The 20,129-nt window shown below is 35.2% G+C and overlaps 1 protein-coding gene across 1 annotated transcript in view; it reads right to left on the bottom strand.

The window, feature by feature from the left end:
* APOB (apolipoprotein B) overlaps positions 1 to 19,306 on the bottom strand; it is a 38,053-nt gene extending 18,747 nt beyond the window's left edge. The window contains 21 exon segments of the mRNA XM_027777475.2: positions 658 to 868; positions 1,446 to 1,567; positions 1,791 to 1,973; positions 2,515 to 2,726; positions 3,918 to 4,085; positions 4,886 to 5,077; positions 5,373 to 5,549; positions 6,083 to 6,320; positions 6,688 to 6,899; positions 7,947 to 8,093; positions 8,217 to 8,334; positions 8,527 to 8,754; positions 9,757 to 9,976; positions 10,834 to 10,919; positions 11,106 to 11,230; positions 12,189 to 12,344; positions 12,529 to 12,682; positions 13,713 to 13,858; positions 14,717 to 14,832; positions 17,476 to 17,514; positions 19,163 to 19,306. Of these exon segments, the coding sequence (XP_027633276.2) occupies positions 658 to 868; positions 1,446 to 1,567; positions 1,791 to 1,973; positions 2,515 to 2,726; positions 3,918 to 4,085; positions 4,886 to 5,077; positions 5,373 to 5,549; positions 6,083 to 6,320; positions 6,688 to 6,899; positions 7,947 to 8,093; positions 8,217 to 8,334; positions 8,527 to 8,754; positions 9,757 to 9,976; positions 10,834 to 10,919; positions 11,106 to 11,230; positions 12,189 to 12,344; positions 12,529 to 12,682; positions 13,713 to 13,858; positions 14,717 to 14,832; positions 17,476 to 17,514; positions 19,163 to 19,220 (3,308 nt within the window). The 5' untranslated portion in view covers positions 19,221 to 19,306.
* Positions 19,307 to 20,129: the final 823 nt, after the last annotated feature.

Below are 20,129 nucleotides of genomic sequence, written 5' to 3'. Positions count from 1 at the left end.
ACAGAATTCCATGGAAGATTGAGGTTTATTAAAGAATGCGATCAGCTCATTTCACTATGGGCTTGTGAGGCAGACAATTTTAGAAACCCTGGCAGGCTGAACATTTTTGTTAGCTCCCCTGTAGATGTTCCCGGAAATATTCTCATCGTGAAGCGTGGGAATTTTTACAGGAAGCTCTCAGTTATTTTTGGTTTTGTTACTTATTGAGTGGAATTAGATTTCTTCATGGGGAGATGTAATAACGTTTTTAGAGCCAAACACATCCAGTAAAAGATAATACCTCTCTGAACAAACCTTGATTTGTTTATATCCTTGGATTAGCACACCTGCAATAACACCAGTACAATGTCATTCCTTTAGTCATGTGTGTGCGAACATGGAAGAACTAGCTCAAGGAACTTGTAATACAAGTTATATATATACATATAGTAGGAAAGATCAGTTGGTGCATTAGATTTATTTATTTGATGTATACATGATGGATTACAAATAAAATACTTGAAGGGTTTTTAAAGAGTTTGAATGACAAGTTTATATGTCTCATAAGCAATTTCTCCAAAATGGGATAAAATTTCCCAAATTTTTCTACCTTCAATAAAATCTTCAGCTATCTTATTCAAAGGTATCTGTAGAAGTCTAAGTGGTTTTCTGAGTTACCTTATCTGGCCAGTAAGAGTAACTTCGGAAATTTTCTTGTTGTTAAGGTCTAAGTCAAACGTATATGCTTTCTTCCCAGGAATGGATTCATCAGTAATTCTGAAGTTTGTACCAAAGTCAACATCAACATCTGGAATGTGGACATCACTGGACAAAATCTTTTTGTCTCTATTGTACCTGAAGGTCAGTGTGGCCTCATGCTGCTTTACACCTGGAAAATGTAAGGTATTTTGGTTATTTGTAACTATGGAATGTGTTTGGACTTTTCTTAAAATGAGAATAAAAAAGGATCAACTGGAAATTATATCACCCTGAAGATCTAATGCAACCTTTGACGAGCCTGAATGAGAAACTGGGTAATCCTTTTTTTTCTCATCTTCTAGACACACCACGAGCTGATCCACTAATACCGTCACTACATGTGTTACATAAACTTGTCAACCCACAGATTCTCTCTTTGAAAAATTTTTAATCGGAAATGGCATTTTTCTCTTGCTTATACAGAACCCATTAACTTCTCCTCTTCCTTGCTTCCATTCACCAACGCCATACTTTTATTTAAATTGGGGGGAAGCATTCCTGGGATACAAAATCAGCCTCTGATCATGAAAATCTTGCACTGGGATTGCATATATGAAAGTTAAAGTGTTGGCCTGTTTGGTTGTGAAAATGGTGTTCTATTTTCTACTGTAAAGAATTCTATTATAATTTACTCATATAAATATTTTGTCCATAAAATGACACAGTTCAAAACTGAGCTAAACCATACTCGTTTTTCAGAATCTTACCTTCTGCCTGGACAGCAAACTTCAAGGTGTCTACCAGGTCATTTCCCTCTCTCTGCAGGTCATAGTTTGCGCTTGCAGAGTATTCTTTCACTTCACCTGTGGACACTATTTCAACTTCAAATCTAAAGGAGTAAACAAATATATTGTAAATAACTATTTTTCCATGACCACAAACAGAAGAAATCATACAGTTTGCAATAGCTCTCTTTCTGAGCTGCTCCTGCTAGTGTGTTTTTAAAGATTTTTAAAGGTAAACTTTATGTGAGAGGGTACTGTACATACTAAACTCTTACAGGGCAAACACAAAACCACAAAATAAACATTGTTAAAGCTGATATAACTTACTTGGATTCTCCAGTCAAGGGATAATATGGAGCTGCCTCTATGGCACTGGCATTGGTGTACAATAATTTGGTGCAGAAATTTAGACCAGCAATGAAAGGCTTGCAAGAAGTCCAGGTTTCTTGGTTTTCAATAAGAGGTGGAAACTCTTCAGTTTTGGCTGGAGACACCAAATGTAGCGTATTGCTGGAACAGATAAGTGAGCCATTTATTCCCAGGACAGGTGTTCAGACATTGTCCTATTAACAAGGTTATTTCCTGAATAAAAATCACTTGTTAAGGTAGGGGCTTAATGAAATATCATTTGGTGGCTAAATGATCAAATGGTTTATTATTATAAGCATTATTATTGATAATTATAATTCTGTGTTGAGCCATTTACCTTGTCTGAAATTAATCTAAGTAGTTCATTTAAATTCAGTCTAGAAATAGGCATTGCTATTATAATAATTTAATATGAAAGAAACCAAAGTAGTAGAAATGATAGTCTTGTTGAAAATTTCAGAAAACAGTGACAAAATAAAGAATCTGTAAGCCATGACTCCCAGTCACCACTTAGCTATTTGTTTATCTTACAAAAGAAGTTATCCCAGTTGTACAATGTCTAGGATTTTTCTGAACTGAAAATTTCTCCATACCTGCCCTAGCCTCTTAATTCTGTCATAATAAAAAACAAGAAGAAAAAGGAAGAACAGAGCCTTGAAAATTCTCATTCTGTTCTCATTACCTGATACTGAGGAGCTTTGTTGGAGTCTTTGGAGCAGGAATGCTAAATTTCAACTGTCCAGCTTTCATACTAACATGTGCTTCAATTCCAGACTCATGGAATATATTAGAATTCATCTCCACACCACTCCTAGCAAATTCAGGCATGTTTATTCCCAGGTGTGTTACAAACTCAATTGCTACTGAAGGTTTAGCAATGAGTTCTGCTTGCATCTATTTAATAAAAACAAAATTATGTATTTATTTGCTCAGTACACTTCTTACTGGTTTTATAAAACAAATGTAATATTCTTGATAATCTAGAGGTAGGTTTTAAATAATTGATTTTGTTATTAAAAGAATTTGATTTCCAAGTCACATAAACATAGGGACCACATAAGTGGTAAATGTAATTTAACAAATACAGCAATATGATAATGCCAAGGAACCTTATCTACTTTAATCTAAAAATACTCATGCTTTGGAAAGATTTTGTACATGGAGCTACTTGCATGTATTTTTAAAACTGACAACAAGATCCAGATTTCCATTGTAAAAAAAAAAAAAATATTTTCAAAAAAAAAGAGCAAACTACTTGACAAAGAAGAAACAGAGCCAAGATTTGAATTTCTCTAAACAGAAAACAGCTTATTTTCAAGCTTTTGGTTTGGCCTCTACAGAAAGAAGGGACAGAATGCAAAATTTTGGAAAAGATTCCAAAGGTAACTAAAAGGCAACCAGTATTAAATTTGGGGACATATTTTTTATTTTTATTTAAATCATGCATATGGTAGAAAATTCAATCTTTAGGTGAACTGAAACTATTGGAAATTTATGTAATTTCCTTATATTGACTAAATTAGAGCGAAATAGATATTAAAACTGTATAAAAGAATGGATTTTTTTTTATTTTAACCAGATAATTTTGTTTCACATGATATTTAATTGTTATAATTTTAAAATATTTCCATTCAGATCAAAAAATGTTTTATTTAACTAAATTTTCAATATTTCTTTTAACTGAAAATCAAAATTTTTACTTTGAATTGGTCACATCAGAATCTTTTATTAATTATTTGAATAGAAAATTCACAATTTTTTTGAGCTTTTGTACTATTATAATTTGAAGAGCAAGGAGAGAGAAATAAACAGAGGTTAAAAGGACTATTTATGAAAGACTGATTAAAATACTTTTAATTCATAATTTTTATTATGTCTCAAACTTAATTTATTATGTGTATTACCTCTTACTTTAATGTAAATGTCATCCACAAATTAACTGGAGACCTCTAACAAGCAAGTTGCTATTTTCATTTCAAGAGAATATTGTAGTATTTAAAATTTTTCTGGTGTTATGGTTTTATCCCTAAATGAGATTGTAGATTATTAGGAGGAAACAAAATATAGACAGCTGTTGAGACTTACACTTTTTTGATGAAGCTTCACAGCTACTTTAGCCCCGGGTGTTGCTATTCCAGACAAGGCAAACTTCAGTTGCAAACCTGCTCCAGTTGGGAGCTCAAACTCATTGTCCATGAACATGTAGTGGACAAATAAATCCCTGTCAACACCTTTTGAGATGGCTTGTGCAATCTGTGAATCAAACAAGGAAATGAACACTAATAAATCTACACTTTGGAATATGTACATTTTGTACTTTTAAAGTTGATCATGGGATGTCTGTAGCTGTATAATCCAAAAATTAATTAATATAGAGTACAGAATTTAATTTCTACAGATTCCTTGCTTCAAAATATGTACTAAACTCTGTTTATCAAAATCTCAGTTTTAAACAAATATTAGATTTTATCACCTGCCTTGATACTCATAGATCATCTACCTTGACTGACACATACAAAGGTGAGTTGGTTTAGACAACATGTAACATGTAACTTCCTCAAAGTCTATGGCAAAGCGTTTTTTTACTGTGACAAAAGAAGGGTTTTACCAAATATTCTTAACCTGTACTATATCTTCTTTCCTTTTTAACATGATGAACTATTGCTTAATATTATCATATATTTTCATAAATAGAAATGCAGTAGTATAAATGCCAACATTATATAGTATATATAATGAAGTAGTATAATGGCCAACACTGAGATTTTGGGTATTGTCCAGTAGATAGCTCATTCGTACAATAAGATCTGAACCTTTGCTTTTTCATTCCTCTCACCATCTTCCAGGAGGACTTGGTTACTGAAGTGGCTTCATCATGGGCTTCTCAGAGTCCTTCAGACTAAACCTGGATATTTTATTTTAGCTAATTTTATTTTCATGCTGATATCAAATACCTGTTCTTTACATAATAGATAAAGACAACCTAAATCTTAAAAAAATCTTGTAGAAAAAAACCCAAATTACTAAAATACATTGGTGCCTCAGAAACATACCATTTCAGGAATAGTCTGAAGAGTTTTAACACTCTTTAAAACCATGCTCCCCAGCAATTTGAAATCATTGAGTTTCAGGTATCCAAGTTCTTCTCCCAGGATTCTCAGATATGCTTTTCCTTCAGGAGCTTCCTTGTTGCCCAATTGTTTTATCAATTTTTCAAGGTTAAGCATTATTCCTTTCATGACATCCTGAAAATTCAATCATAAAGTAGTAAAACATATTTATGAGAAACCTGTAAGACCATGTATCTAGAACAGTTACTTAATGCATGTCGGCTAATCTGCACATGCACTTCTTAGAGATTTGTTTCCAGACAAAGGCCCCTCCCGCATACAGTTAAGAAAAAAACATTGTTAACTAGCATTAAGGATTTCTAGTTTAGCTGATAAGGAGAAGGCTCGTAACCAATAAAGAGGGAAATGCTGTAATTATTGTGTAAAGATAGGAATGCCATGTTGTGCAGAGGATGTTTTCAAGCTGTACCTGATCTTGCTTGCCATCCTGGGAGTAACCAAAATAGTCAAAAAGCACCTTGGAAACCTGCTCTGGCACTTTGCCATCAACCCAGTACAAGGCCTTGCTTGCAGTGTCTGGGAAAAATCCCTTCTCTCCAAACAAAGCTTCCAGTGTTGGTTCAAACCCCTTTCCGTCCAAGCCAAGCTGAAAAAGACAGGACAATGCAATAACTGAGACACTTTACCTACTTCTTTGGAGCTTTGCAACAAACAGACTTTCTGGGGAACAAACAATTCATTTAAAGTGTATCCTACAAGTCTATGATTTTTAAGGGAAGGTAGAATACCAGGTCTTACACCTAATTGTGGTGAGGCCCAACAAAAAACTTAAACATAGGCTGTGTCTCACTTAAAACCTACTATGAGTACTTCAGTGTGCCAGTAATGATTCATTAGCATGAAGTCAATTTGTTACAGATGGGTTCATTTTACCCTAGCTGAGGCCTTTAATAACTCCAACAGGGTCCTCCATCCAGTCAGTGCAAGTGACATCATAAAACGGATGGCTTGCTCTAAAGCCCACTGAGATTAAATAAAAGTCCCCTTGTAAGCATAGTCATCTTTAGATTTCTCCCAAACCTTGTAAAAACAATACATTATTCAGAGAATGTTGTTACAAGAAAACAGGAGCGAGAAAGCAAGCAGTGGAATACTCGCAGAAGTTTTGGAGAATTGTACCTCAAAGATATCAGTTGGGCCAAATCCATACACATTCAGGGTGGTTTTTAGCATAGTCTCTTTAGGAAGGTAGCTGTTTGGATCAAATACCACATTCCCCTCTACTTTTGCAGAGATGGGATCAACTCCAGGTACAGAAACTCTTTTGGAAATCTGATAGTTTTGTGAGAATTTTCTGAAATCTTTGGCTGTTGGAATCTGGTTTCCTTTCAGAGCTTCTTCAACTTGGCTTTTTAGACTAGGAAAGAGGATAGCAATACAAATATAATATATATTTGAACAGTATAAATAGTATAAATTCCAAAACCTCATTTAGTCTGAGTTGAGGGATTTCTTGTGACACTTGCAGACATTCATACAACTGAGGGGATTGTAAACGGCTAGCTTTCTGCATGTGTTAACAGTAAAATAAAGACTTAAGTGAAAGACTGTAAGCTGGCACTGCTCTGACAAAGCCATAGATTTACTCAGCTGATGTGCTTGTTCAAACAAAGAAAGCAAACAAATAAACAATCAGAATATGCACTGTTAAATAACTAGTACTGCAATTACGGTCAGAACTTTGTTCTTCCTAGGAGACCAGTATACAATCAAGTTTTACTTACTCTTCAATGCCTACTTCTTCAGAGTCTAGGATGTTGGCAATGTGTGAGGCAATAAAGCTTTTCACTTGCTCGTTCTTCTCCTTTGTGAGCACTCTCAAAATCTTTGTGAGATCACTTGGGGAAGGGTTTTTCATCAGTATAAGATAGGCTGCTAGACGTTTGTCTGTAGGTGCATCCCCTTCTTGGAATGCTTTCAGAAGTGCTGAACGGTCCTAAATAAATAGAGAAAGGTTTGCACTGGTGGGCTGACTAGTAGATGATACTGCTAAACTCTTTTGGGAATATATAAGGTGAAATAATTTCCAGGATATAATTTTTTCTGGATTGCCTAACTGTTTCTATACTTTATTTCTAGAGATGACCAAAAATACTTCATTGAAACTGTTTTGATAAAATTTCTTTTGATAGAAAATGTCATATAAATTTTGTTTTTATTAAAACTGATTTTCTTATCCTATATCTTGCAGATTACTTTTTTGTTCAGAACACTGAACTTGGTTGTTGGGAATCAGAAATGTTCTGGTCTGCAGCAAATTGTCAATTTTTGGAAAAAAAGTCATTCAATTTAGGAAAAAGCGGCAATCAAAATCTTTTGCTGAAGAAAAATTAAAAACTTAGTTTGAAAATAAATAATAATAAAAATAAATTAAATGCTTTAAATTAAATTGAATCTGAGGATGTGAACACCAGGTGTTTCCAGACTCCCAAACTCAGTAAGTCTTCTCTGGAAACAATCATGTGTTTAGAGCAGAAACTTGTTGATATTGAAAAAATTTCTCTATATTAAGCTGAAGTGCTAATGACACCAATTCTGTAGAAGGTGCTTTAATGTCACTAATAAATCTAACCAGTACTATTAATAACAATGACAACAAAATGCAGATATAAAATAGAGACATGATTTTTTCTTTGTTAAATCCATTTAATCTGGAGTACTTAGTTCATTAAAACTGCATTTAAGTAAGTAAAACTCCATTTAAGACACTCTAATAGGAACAGATCTAAACTTCCTATTGAAACAGAGACTACCTATACAAACAACTGCATCTCAAAGGAGCAACACCCACCAAGTCAGAAGCCTGCAGAACTTCTCAGATATGTGTGTGGAAACTAAGAGAGTTCTACAAAAGCTGGAGACAGCTAAAAGGAAGATAGCAAAGCTATGAAATAATGGCAACGCTTGTGCATATTCAATAACTTCTGTGAACAGTCAAGGTGAACTGAGGACAGTTTAAGCTAATTCTTGTGATCCAATTTACCTCTTCGGTAATAGTCATTTTCCTGAATGCCTGGATGGCTGCTTTCTGAACTGAAAGTGATGCAGCTTCATTTCTTATACATGTCTTCAGAAAAGATTTCAGGTTGGGTTTAGCTTTCTCCATTACTGCACCCATGTTTCCAATAGCCTGTCAGTGATGAAAACACAGAAAAAGGATAAACAATTTTTTCTCCACCAAAAGAAGTTGAGTAATACGTGTACTATGATTTAAAATAATAGCCTGCATAAGGAAAGAAGGAAATAAAAATACCCGAAGTGTGAGGTATGTGAGTTCATCTTCCCCAGAACAATCAGTACCAAGTAGTGATACCATGAAGTCTGCAACATCTGTTATTTCCTCTGTCACAGTCCTCTTCTCATTGTAGAACCTAAAGAAATAGAGAAACACATTAGAAACAAAAGGAGAAAATGAGAAATGTCTATTTATGTTTTATTCCCAAAGAGCGAATTCATGAGAATAACAAAAAATCCTCAAAAACTGACTGCTCTTATGGTTTACTCTAAGCGTTGTAATGTTTTCTGAAGGTAATTTTGTACAATTACATGCTGTCATTACTTACTTAGTAACAGAATTACTCAAGCCATAAAAAGAAGCTCTACTTGGTTGATACTGGGCCATGTTAAGAATTTCCCGTATTATTTCTGAAGTTGGAGAAGGCAATAGTCCCAGGGTATACGTGACCAGGTCTACCACAAGCGGATTCACGTTTCCAGTTCTCAGTATTTGAAGGACTGCACCATAGCACTCTGGAGTCCCACACTGAGCCAGGGCCTGAACTGTGATGGAACTGAAAGGAAAAAAGATGACTTTGATTAACTAAATCCCTGTTTTCAGTTATCACTGCATGTTGCACAATTGAAATAAACATTTGATAGGTTTGTTAAGGTGTTTTAATATAAATTACATACATTTATGTGTGACTGGAAGCAAATCACACAATTGTTTATGAAAAAGAAGCTTCTTAGTTTTACAAATTATACTAACAACATGTTTAGCTATGAACAAGAAAGTATTAACGATACTATCATTACACAGACATATCTTTTTTTCTCAACAACAGACTTTCCCACAATTTTAAGTATTCTAATACAATACATTGAACCAGATGGAGGCTCTAGTCCCTCAACATAAAATATGTGTACATTGACTCAAGACCAGCTAGGACAGAAGAATAAGGGTTCAGAGTGGAGGGGAGGGTCAGACCAAAGAATCATGCCCTTACGTGTCTCCAAAAATTTCACTTTCAAAACCATGTTCTTTACTGTAAGTCAGACTTGGGAGTTTAGAATTAATCATTGTCCTTGAGCAGAACTGCATGAAAGATATTTGGCTATAACAACATATCCACAGGATGGTGTCTGACATACACACTTGGGATGGTGGTGAGGAGAAAAAGTCTGTACCGGCTGTATAATATTCCCACTTAAGCTCAGTTTCTCCAATAAGTTTGGAAGATTTGTTAGGGAATGATCAAAACAGTATTAGTTCTTCATAGAAGACTAGAACTTTCAGATCTATTTGAATTGTTATACTGTTCTCATATATTTAATATTCAAGTTCCAATTAACAACTGAGCTTTTCTGATGGCAAAATGTGAAATCCACAGGTTTTACTCTTCCTAGAGAATTATCTCTAGATAATTCCGACAATACTCATCTTTCTGAAAGACACTCTTTACATCTAATTAACCTCTAAGTTAAAACCACTTGCAGCAAATCATCAGCTTTAGAATGGACTTCTTGTGACATTGACATGACGTGTATTTGCACAATGAACTGTTGTAACATACCTTGAAGTTTCCATCATCTTGGGTACAAGAGAGCCAAGAGTGGAGTTATGTAAACTTCTAAGCCCAGAAACAAATTTGTAAAAGAGTCTTGCTCTCTGCTGGTTCTGCTGGGAGGCTGTAAGTTTCTGCAGTTCTTGAAGGATTTTCAGAACAACATCCCCCTGCCTGGGAAATTTGGCATCTGTACTTTCCAGTGCAAGTCCCTTCTCCTCCAATTCATCTAGCAATTAAAACAATTGCATTGTTTATGCCTTTATCAAGGAGCTATGTTCTTTTTTATCTTCTGTCATACATTTGGTATAAATACAAACTCTGTAGATTATTTTGTATGATAAAATATGTAGATAATTTATATGAAGTTTAACAGCTGAACAGTTTCTAAAAATAATGTAGTAGAAATTAAGTGTAATACTCCCAAAAGTTGAATAATACATATTTGCATAATTTAAAAAAAATGATGAAGATGATTCCTTAACACCTTTTATTTTAGCATAGTTTCCTTTTCCAACTTATAATGAGTAAATCTTAGGAGAAACATGTTATGACTAGGAATGACAACTGCCTGTCAAAAAAAGTGTGTTTCAAAACCAAATATATAGTAATCATGGACTGTTTGTATTTGGCATATGAAGCCAAAAGTTGCATAAGAAATTACGGTTAGCTAAAAAGGTTCAATAAACTAATTTCCAATAAAACTACTTTCCAAGCAAATTATAAAATTTTAATTATAAGAAATTACGGTTAGCTAAAAAGGTTCAATAAACTAATTTCCAATAAAACTACTTTCCAAGCAAATTATAAAATTTTAATTATAAAGAATAGTTTCAAAATTAAAATGAAAACACAAAGATTAAAGATTACAGTGTTTTAACATTTTTTAGGTTTGCCTATTTTATATCCCAACCTTATTCCAGACTAAATTGATCAAACTTCATTTAAAATTATGAATTGTTTTGGTCCCTTCGGCAGCATTATTAATCTTTTAATTAATCCAATGTTTAAAAACAAGTGTCCCTGTATTTAACCTGTATTTATATTTTGTCCATGTATTTGTTTTATTGAGAACTGTAACTATACCTCCATCAAAATTTTTGTTATTGATCTTTGGGGTATCTTCAAGCTTCAGTGTCTGGTTGACCTCTGTCATCACACCATAGCGATTTCTAGCAAAGAAAGAAAAATGCAATGCTTTAGTTGATCCAGGTACCTTTGAGCAGTGTTGCCATGCTTCCTGCCTTCTTGAAAACAAAATGCATATTTGGGGATGAAGTCAGGGCAGAATGTGATACATCACAATTTGAAATGAATATTTATAAATAAAGATTAATGATAAATAGTGAGCAACCTACTTGTATGAGGAAGGCAGAAACAGGTGCTTTTCACTGCAGACAGCATCTCTTATATGCCTTTTCTTTGCATCAATATTGTAATGACAGAACTGAGTGCTCCTTAGAAGGGTAGATAACGGGATGTTCTGTAAAACAGTTTGGCAGTTGTTTTACTGACTAGTAAAGGAAACAGTTTTAAAGGCTGCTGCAGTTTTACTGTGATATTAACTGTTACAGAATATTTGAAACAAAGGTGTATAACTGGAATCATTCTCACATAAAGAAAAAATTGTGCAGGTATCAATCTTGACTTGAAGAGACTACTTGAGTCTCTTCACAGGCAAAAATCCCCCTGAAATTTTCCCTTAGGCCTTATTGAGGTGTTTGGTTTAGTAGGTACTTCATGACTGATCCCCTGCTGCCTACAACAAAAGACTCCTTCATAGAACTGGTTTGTAATTTTTACAGTAGATCAGGCCCCTTGTAATGCTCCTTTTATTTCACTCTTACTATACAAATTTTAAAGATTTCTACAGGCTGTAGAAGTGGCAGAAATCGGAAAATGTGTTTTTAGCATGATATGAAATCCTAACATTTTTATTGAAGCAAAATACTCAAAAGGACAGGTACCATGATAACAGGAAGAAATCTGCCAACATTCATGCAAGCAACTGCATTTGATCGTTGTGGATTAACAGGTAGCCTGAACAGCATGCCAAACCATCGTATCATATACACATCAGTGTTATGGTAGACGCCATGTTTCACATGAAATTTAAATGCTGAAACTTGTGACTCATAAAACTGAAAATTTGGATAGAATCTGATAGGTTATTATGTAGTGAACAGTACTAACTCCACCCATGAAAAGCTCTCCTTTAAAAAAATAAGGAGAAGAACATGAAAGTAGGTAATTAAACTCTTCCTCTGCATCTGTTTTTCTCTGATTGCCAACAAAACTACAGCCTGATATAATGCAAGGGTGTAGATAACCTATTTAAGCTTTAAGAAGATAAATACAGAATTTAGTTGTTGCAGTAGCTGTTTCTCATTTTAAGTGATGTAGCGAAGAATATTTTATGTATTTTTTAATGGTATACTTACTAGTCCCTTTACAATGGCAATAGGGCTGACATAATCTCTGATGGGACTAAAGTTGTCACAGGCTTTCAGGTCCCTGTTAATTGAAATATCTTCTGCAACATTTCCTTTTCTAGATTTGAATTCAACTTCACTGTCACACTTTCCATATACAGTATCCTAGAAAGAAAAAAGAAATCAGTGTCTTTATCCATACGGTCAGAAATTTTCTGATCTAGCTGAAAGGCACCCTTTCTCAACTGAGTTTCCAGGTCTTTTGAAAATGATGCTCAGGAGTAACTCTGCTAGGTGAGGTTTCTTCCATTTGTTAAGGAAATAAAGTGAATGGTTTCAAAACACCTACCATTGAAATAGTTTTTATGTTTTCTACTGTTTCTGTTGGCACAAGTAGAGCTGAGATGATTCCTCTCTTGAGATTCAGCACATTCAGAGGTTCATCCTTCTCTGGATACAGTTTGACTTTTGTTCCATCCTGAATGCTGAATTTTAGTTCATGCCTGCCCAAAAAACCCTCAGCATTAGTATGAAACCATGTTAAAGCCACCCAGCGAAGAACATGCTATCAATAAATTGCTGGGCTATAGTTAAACCATCATGTTTATCTTGGTCTGTCATTATTTACTATACACTCTTGTCACTATTAAAGGGTTTTACTATTAAAGCAGGAAAATTCTAACCAAGGACATTCTGATATCAGCTACTACGTCATCTAAGGACAAGCAAATATCAAGAGCAAAGACTGGAAGCTGGAAGTGCACAAATTCAGAGGAGATTAGTAAGTTTTCAGAATGAGGTAATTATTAACTACTGCAGTGGGCTACAAAATGATGGGAAGGATTCTCTACTTAGTTGCAGTCTTTAAATAAAGCCTTGATAGTTTTCTGAAAAACATGTTTTAACACTGTCTCAAGTTGTTTTGAGATCTATGGCTTGTGAAACAAGATGGAGTGAATACTGAGGCACTGAAACAAGCATGAAGGTGCTTGAGTAAAATATGCACTGACAAGCACTAGAGACTAGTTGGATGGAGGGAGTAGTAGCAATAAGTTGCGAAAGCAGATAAGCATGGAAAAGATAAGTTGCATAGGTCATTAAAGATTGGGACGGGAAAACTGGACTTCAGTCTAAAATGCCTTTCTATTGCACAGTCTTTGTACCATGTCAGCAAAGGGAAATGATCTTAAAATGGCTACACACAGCCATTTGAGAATTTGCTTACAAGAAGGAACTTGCAATACTCCATTAGGGGACTACCCAACAGTTTCCTGATGTAGATTATATAAAGGACAAAAACATTGCAGGTGAAAATTCTGGATGGAAAAACCCCTTCTCTACTTGCAATTGAGAACTGTGCCAAGTTAGCCCTAAATTGTATCAGGGAGAGTTTTGCTGTGGGAATAGCTTATAAATCTACCATGTTATCATGATATGTGTTCTATGCCTGGAAAATATAGTCAGGGTGGACTGCAACATTGCAGCCCATTCCATGCTAAGCTACAAGTATTGGTGATAATTGATATTGCTTACTTGGACATGGCATTTGCAAAGTCCTCAGAGTTCTTTGACTTTTTCAGCACGGCCCTTCCCTCAGTGTCAACACCAAATGTCTCTCTCAGGGAGCAATGCATTGTCCTCAGGATGAAGCGGCACAGCTGTGGTACCTCCAGTTCGACCTGAAAACACAAATATGACGTGTTTATTCTTTTTTCATTATCATCTTTCCAGGATCATCCAGTTACAGTTTTGAAAATGTGGTATTCCTTGGGTTTTGTAAAGTGTCAGAATCACCCTTCTAACAGCTGTTGGGAGATTCTAAAGTACTCTAAATAGCTTAAGGTAACTTGAGGGAGAAGATATGAAAGCAGATATTTGCATGGTTATACTATATACATGGTAAACAAGCAACTTAGGTTCTGAAAATTTATAATACTAGAATAACTGTATGATAACTTGAGTCATTACACTGATCAATGTTCAGACTCTGTCAGAACAGTGTGTGCTAAATAAAAAAATATTTTCCCCAGTTACTCCATTTCAGAACCACCTCCACCCCCCCCCATGACGGGAAAATTTTGGGTAAGACAGAAGGATATTGGGTAGTGTAATAGGCTACAGGACCTTTTACTTCTACAGCCCTGATCCTGTCTTGACTGTTACCATGCACAGGCTATCAAGTGGTCTTCATGGCATCAATTAGCTATTTTAGTTCAACTTCTAGAATTGTTTCATGAACATTGGTAGACTCAGCTTGGGAGCTAAGGAAAACTGAACTACCATGTCTCCACCCTCTTTCACGTTAAAGTACAGACAGATTAGGATTGAAATGCACTGGCACCGTGATATGAAGGACTTCTACCATCCTCAGTGCTTTCTGTCTGGGACAGGGAGGGCTTAGTTTTCAGGAGTCTTGACAGGTGCCTTTCAGAAGAGTGATATGTTTGGAAAAACAGTGAAGGATGCTTCTCAGCTGTCAGCTCCCACGTTATTCGGTACACAGTCCCAATCAGTTGTATTTACTCCTCTTTTCCTACCTTGCAAGTGATCTTTGAACCACTTCGTGAATCTGCTGTTCCTGTGATTCCATTCGATGTTTCTGCTTCATATAAGTAAACATACTTTCTGAGGTGTTTAAATCTGGTTGCATCTTCTGCAGTTGGGAGGAAAAAAAAAAAGAAAAGTGCTTTTGTGACTTGGGTAAGATATCCATATGTAGATCCTTACAACACATGCTTAGTGTTGTGTAACTGACATGAATGCCACATACAAAGGAAGCATGAGGACCCTCCCACTATTTCCTTCAACAGAATAGCTTTAAGATAAAGAACTAATGTCTTCACGTCAGCTGGACACTTTCTGAAGCATAAGACAAAACTTGTGGGGGAAGCATAAGTTTTGAGGTCCACTGGCATTTGATGAGATGTGACAATATAAACCCATCCGGCCTTCAAATCATGTCCCATTAAAGTAAATGACAAAAATGGCAGAAAACATAAGATGTGGAACTATTTTTAAAATGACCTTATTTCTTCTAAATTAAACCAATCAAATGGTAGCTTTGAAATTGGTAATAAAATTATTTGTTTCAGCTCAGATTCTTCCATCATAATTCAAATGCAAGGAGCTGTTCGATCTAAGTCACATGACTTAAGACTGAAAGCAAATAAGCACAAAAAAACACAGAACAGCAAAACTAACAGCATTTCTCAATATCATTTCACCTGAATCTACAGAGCACTTTTCTACCCCAGATTCTCCTGAAGCACAATCTGCTCTAACTCACTTAGTAGATCAGCAGATTTTACTGGAGTAGACTCTTTTTAATGGGGATGAACTTTAGTTAAATGAAGAGCACCCAGAACAAGGCAAAAGCACTCAGTTATGAGCAAGAATAAGGGAGGAGGAAGTATTTGCAGAGGTGTTTCTCTTTTTATCAAAGGAAGCCCCCAAAACATCCTCAAAGGGATGAATTTCACCTGTGTTTAATCTGTCCCTGTTGCTTTCAGAGGCAATTAATCTGTAATTTTAAACCCTACAAGCAGGAATGAATGTGGTAACAGAAACATAAAGAAAAAAATATTTTGTCTCTGTGTCAAACACAGGGATATAAGATCTTCTTTTGGTGTCTGGAATGCATAATATATGCCAAATGATGTCCTCGATTCCAATTCACTCCAATTATAACTGCAGACATAATTTTGAACTAAACATGTGATGATTAGGCACTTTAAGGGATTGTGTTAGAGCAGTTTAGGCATATTCTATCTGAACAAAAAGTTACTTTTCCCTCTGTTTAGACTGAGCAACTCACTCTGTGAGCTGTTGTGATGCTGAGTGAAAAGCCATTTGCTAAATTGCTCCTCTGTGGTTATTGGTGACTGTCTGAACATATTGGAGTCCTCATCTACTTTTATAGAAGAAAAAGGGTAAAGTCCTCTTGGTATAAACCCATATGCCCACAGCCAAGTTTGTGATATTATGCCTGGCTTAACCTGCCATGAATGTAGCTTGCTCTTTCTCTTTTATAAAATATTTGTCATGTCAGAGGCCAATGGCAATGCTATCTTGCCCATTATGTCACAGCATTACATACTTAGAGAGGAGAACAGAACAGTACTATAAATCTTGTATTTCCTGCTTGGATTATCACTTTTACAAGTGTTACAAACTTTAATAGTGTTTTAACTGAGATTAATTTCATGTAATTGCTAAACAGAATCAATATAATTAATACTAGCTACCATGCAGTAATCAGCATCTTACAAACATTTGAAAACTGAATTAAATTATCTAATTAACCTTTAAATATTACTCCTATAAAAGAATTCAACACTGTGCCTTGCCTGTCAGTTTTGGCTGTCCTGGATCATAACATTGCTTAACTGTAAATTCTCAGAAGTTTTCGCAACACTAGTATCTGATACGCTAAAGCAAAAGGTTAATTATTGCTTCATTTCCTGCTTTTAAACAGAAATAAATGGAAAAGGAATAGCGAAATGATAAGATTGGAAATGCAAATACCAAATAATTTATTGTATCAAAAATACACAAGAAATTGGCAATGAAGCCCAGAAGTCTTTGAGTTGGTTCAGGCAGTTGAAATAAACCCAGTTGCCTGGAGATGGTGCTAAAGCATCCAACAAGGGAAAAAAATCCTAAAGACACAGAACAAAACAACCCATTCAGTACTTTGACCCTATGGTGGAACATTATGTATCTAACCAAGCAGCCAAGGCCAGTCAGAGTTCATTATAAAGATAGTGCATAAAGTCAGCATTTCCTGAGTCTTGTCTTGTTTTAAGAAATTGCTGTCCTTGCTGACAGAGTTGATGATTTATTCTACAGGTATTCAGTTAGATATTCAAGTGCAGTTCTGTGGGTTTAGCAGCTACTGTGAAGGGTAAATGACAAGTGAGATTCAGCTCACGTAAAGTGTAATGTACATAACCTCACTGCTAAAGCTTCATATCTAAACAGGGATTTCTAGATGAAGGAATTCGCACCTGACAATAAAGAAATCAACAAAACAATGGAAAGTAGTTTCTTAATGAGAGCTTTTTAAAAGTTTAGAAACTTGATCTTAGGAAACTTTTAAAATTCTTTGAGCTAAGCCTTATAGATAATTAAATACCTAAAATAAATGGCAATAAAGATATCAAAACATCGCCATCACTTTTGTTTCAGTTATTTCAGAGGAAGAGATTTATAGAATAGGAAAAGTCAGGCTTTGAGATATGCATTCAGTTAATATAGGAACATAAGACAACAAAAGCAGATGCAAGAAGTCATTTACTTGAACATCCTGGATTTCCACTTTCAGGTGTTTCTTCTTCTGTAAAGAATAAAACCAAGAATTAAAAGCTGGAAAAGCTATAAAACAAAGGCTATAGAAATATAAATGGAAATACTACATTTTCTTTGTAAGATCTTTTCAATTCATACCAACTCTTGATGTAGTTTGGCATACTGATGTAAGTAACAAAGCTACTCTTAACATTGACAGTACAGAGTCAAATCTAAAGGGAGCTGTAGTATCTGCCTTGGGATTGTGAACTAAGACCTCAGAATAAAATCTTTAAGTCACTGAATTGAATTATTTTGATTTAAGCTGAGAAGGATCAGCTTCTATGTTAACAAGTTTTTTAAAAGCCCTATGTTATGTGAAATAGTTTATAAATGGTGGGCACAAAATGTAGAGGTAGACAGATGAAATGTACCATATAATACAGTTTACTTTAAAATTTTTAGTCTATTTGAGTGCACAAAAATATACTGCATAATGGATGAATGGCTATATTTTGCTTTTTGTACATTTATAAAAGGACAACTTTGATGATTAGTACTACATTTTTCTGCTATTAAATCTTTTCTGAGTGTTGAGAGTTCATTCTTTGGAGGAAAGGAACACTGACTGGAAGCCTATTCAAGTCAAGAAAAAACATTTGCTCCAATCTGCCTTAGGTATGTCCCACGTAACTATTTAAAATAAAACAAAATCTACTAAATTTGCTGCATTCATTTTATTCTATGACATTCTTTCAGATATCACACATGAATTCCAGCACTTTTCACAATATTCTCTGCATATTTTCCAAGTTTTTGTTCTGGGAATTCGAAGGCTGACCACTCTACAGAAATGATGTAGCATTAGTTTCAGTAGCAGCAATAGCAACACTAATACTACTATTGCTGTTACAATAGTAAGAATAACAACATTATTAATAACCATTAGATACAAGTCCATCCTTTAAAATTGTATAACAGCAGTCAACAACAGAATATTCATTCAATAAAGGTGTATTTATGATTAATTTGATCTGCATATAAAACCAGACCTGCACAACTGGCCCCAGGCTAACCTTCCTCCTTAGGGTTCCTGAAGTCTTTAGTAACACTACAGCATCATATTCTAAAAAGCCCCTTCTTGGGAAGCAAGGATAGCTCGCAATCCACAGCACCATATTGATCTAGGCCATCTTTTCTGATCTTAGGAAAAAAAACCTTTGCTGGCCTACTTCTTTTACTACTACTGCCGATGACTCTGTCCCTTTAACAGCAAACTGTATTTCAAACATCAGCATTGCCAGCCAAATACATTTTGCTTTATTGCTCTCCACCTTCACACGGGCCACAAAATAGCAACAGCTAGGATAAGTCTGTATGGTATCTCCAGGCTCCACTATCTCCATGGGGGTTTAAAAGGACTGCACTACAGAAAAACAATTAGGCCAAAATAAAGTATGTGAATTCCTTACAAGTTGCAAAATACATTACATCTGATCAAAAGACATCAAGTGACATTTGTGACTTGGGATCTTCTCACGATTGTCCAGTCATACGCAGGGAAGAGATGGTATATTTGCTACATGTACCTTCTCTAATTCTCTAAGCCATTGTCCTGCTGATTTTTGCATTATTGTTGTTTTAATGGGTTTATAAATAAAGCAGCAAAAAGCACTAACATAAAAGGCAATACTTACGTGTGAGAACACCATTGCTGAGCAGCAGCAAGAGCAGCAAGAGCTGCACAGGGCCCATGGTGAGCCCCGAACCCTCTTGCTGCTCTTTCTTTTTCCGTCCCTTCCCTCTTCACCTCTTCCCTACTGCCTCACAGGGAGAATGAGCCTTCTGACTTGGACCTCCATTTATATAGTCTGTAGCAAGCAGCTGAGGCAAACGGTTTAGAAAGCTCAGAGCAAATTGCCAAAGGTCCAAAGGTGAGAGTCCCAGATCCTCACTGCACTCCAGGATACACTCTGCTTTGGTTGCTGGGAGTCCCTGAAGGCAGAAGACTTGAGCATATACTGGAGATGTCACTCTTCCAGTTCATTGTTTTTTTTCTTTAACAGATTTTTTAAAAGCCAAATCCCTCAGCTGCAGACTCCAACGACGTGTTGAAATACATTTCCCACACCTACATAGGAATGATTACAACGCATAAATTATAGCTGGACGAAATGATCACTGCAACATACTTCCAGTATAGATGTTGAGAGCTTAAGGGTATGAGTACTTGAGAAAATGATAGTATTGTACAATTTAGACCTCTTCCCTTTAAAGGCAGGAGAATGAACATTTAAGATTTTTCCTTTGTTGTACTAAAATTCATCATATACCTTTCTAAAAATTATTTTACACTTACATGCAATATTCTGGTAAATCAGGTCTTGTTCATGTTGAAAGTAAGCTCTGTGTAATTCTTTTGTTTCTTCAGTTCTGGATTCAGTTTCTTTTGTTTTCTAATAATAGCAAAAATATTAAAATAAGATGACAAAACTTATCTGAATGAAGAAGATAAACCTATGAAGAAGATAAACCTGCTTAAAATAGAAACAAACAAAAAATCTTTTTATGAATATATATATATTGGTAAAAAAGACTGGGTTTATGTCATGAGACATTCTTGCAGTCTGAATTTTTTCTTTACTGATATCTGTCATAACTGCA

This window comes from Falco peregrinus, chromosome 7 (assembly GCF_023634155.1).
Source record: "Falco peregrinus isolate bFalPer1 chromosome 7, bFalPer1.pri, whole genome shotgun sequence".
In the NCBI taxonomy this organism is placed as follows: Eukaryota; Metazoa; Chordata; class Aves; order Falconiformes; family Falconidae; genus Falco; species Falco peregrinus.
This window is presented reverse-complemented; position numbering and strand designations above follow the sequence as displayed.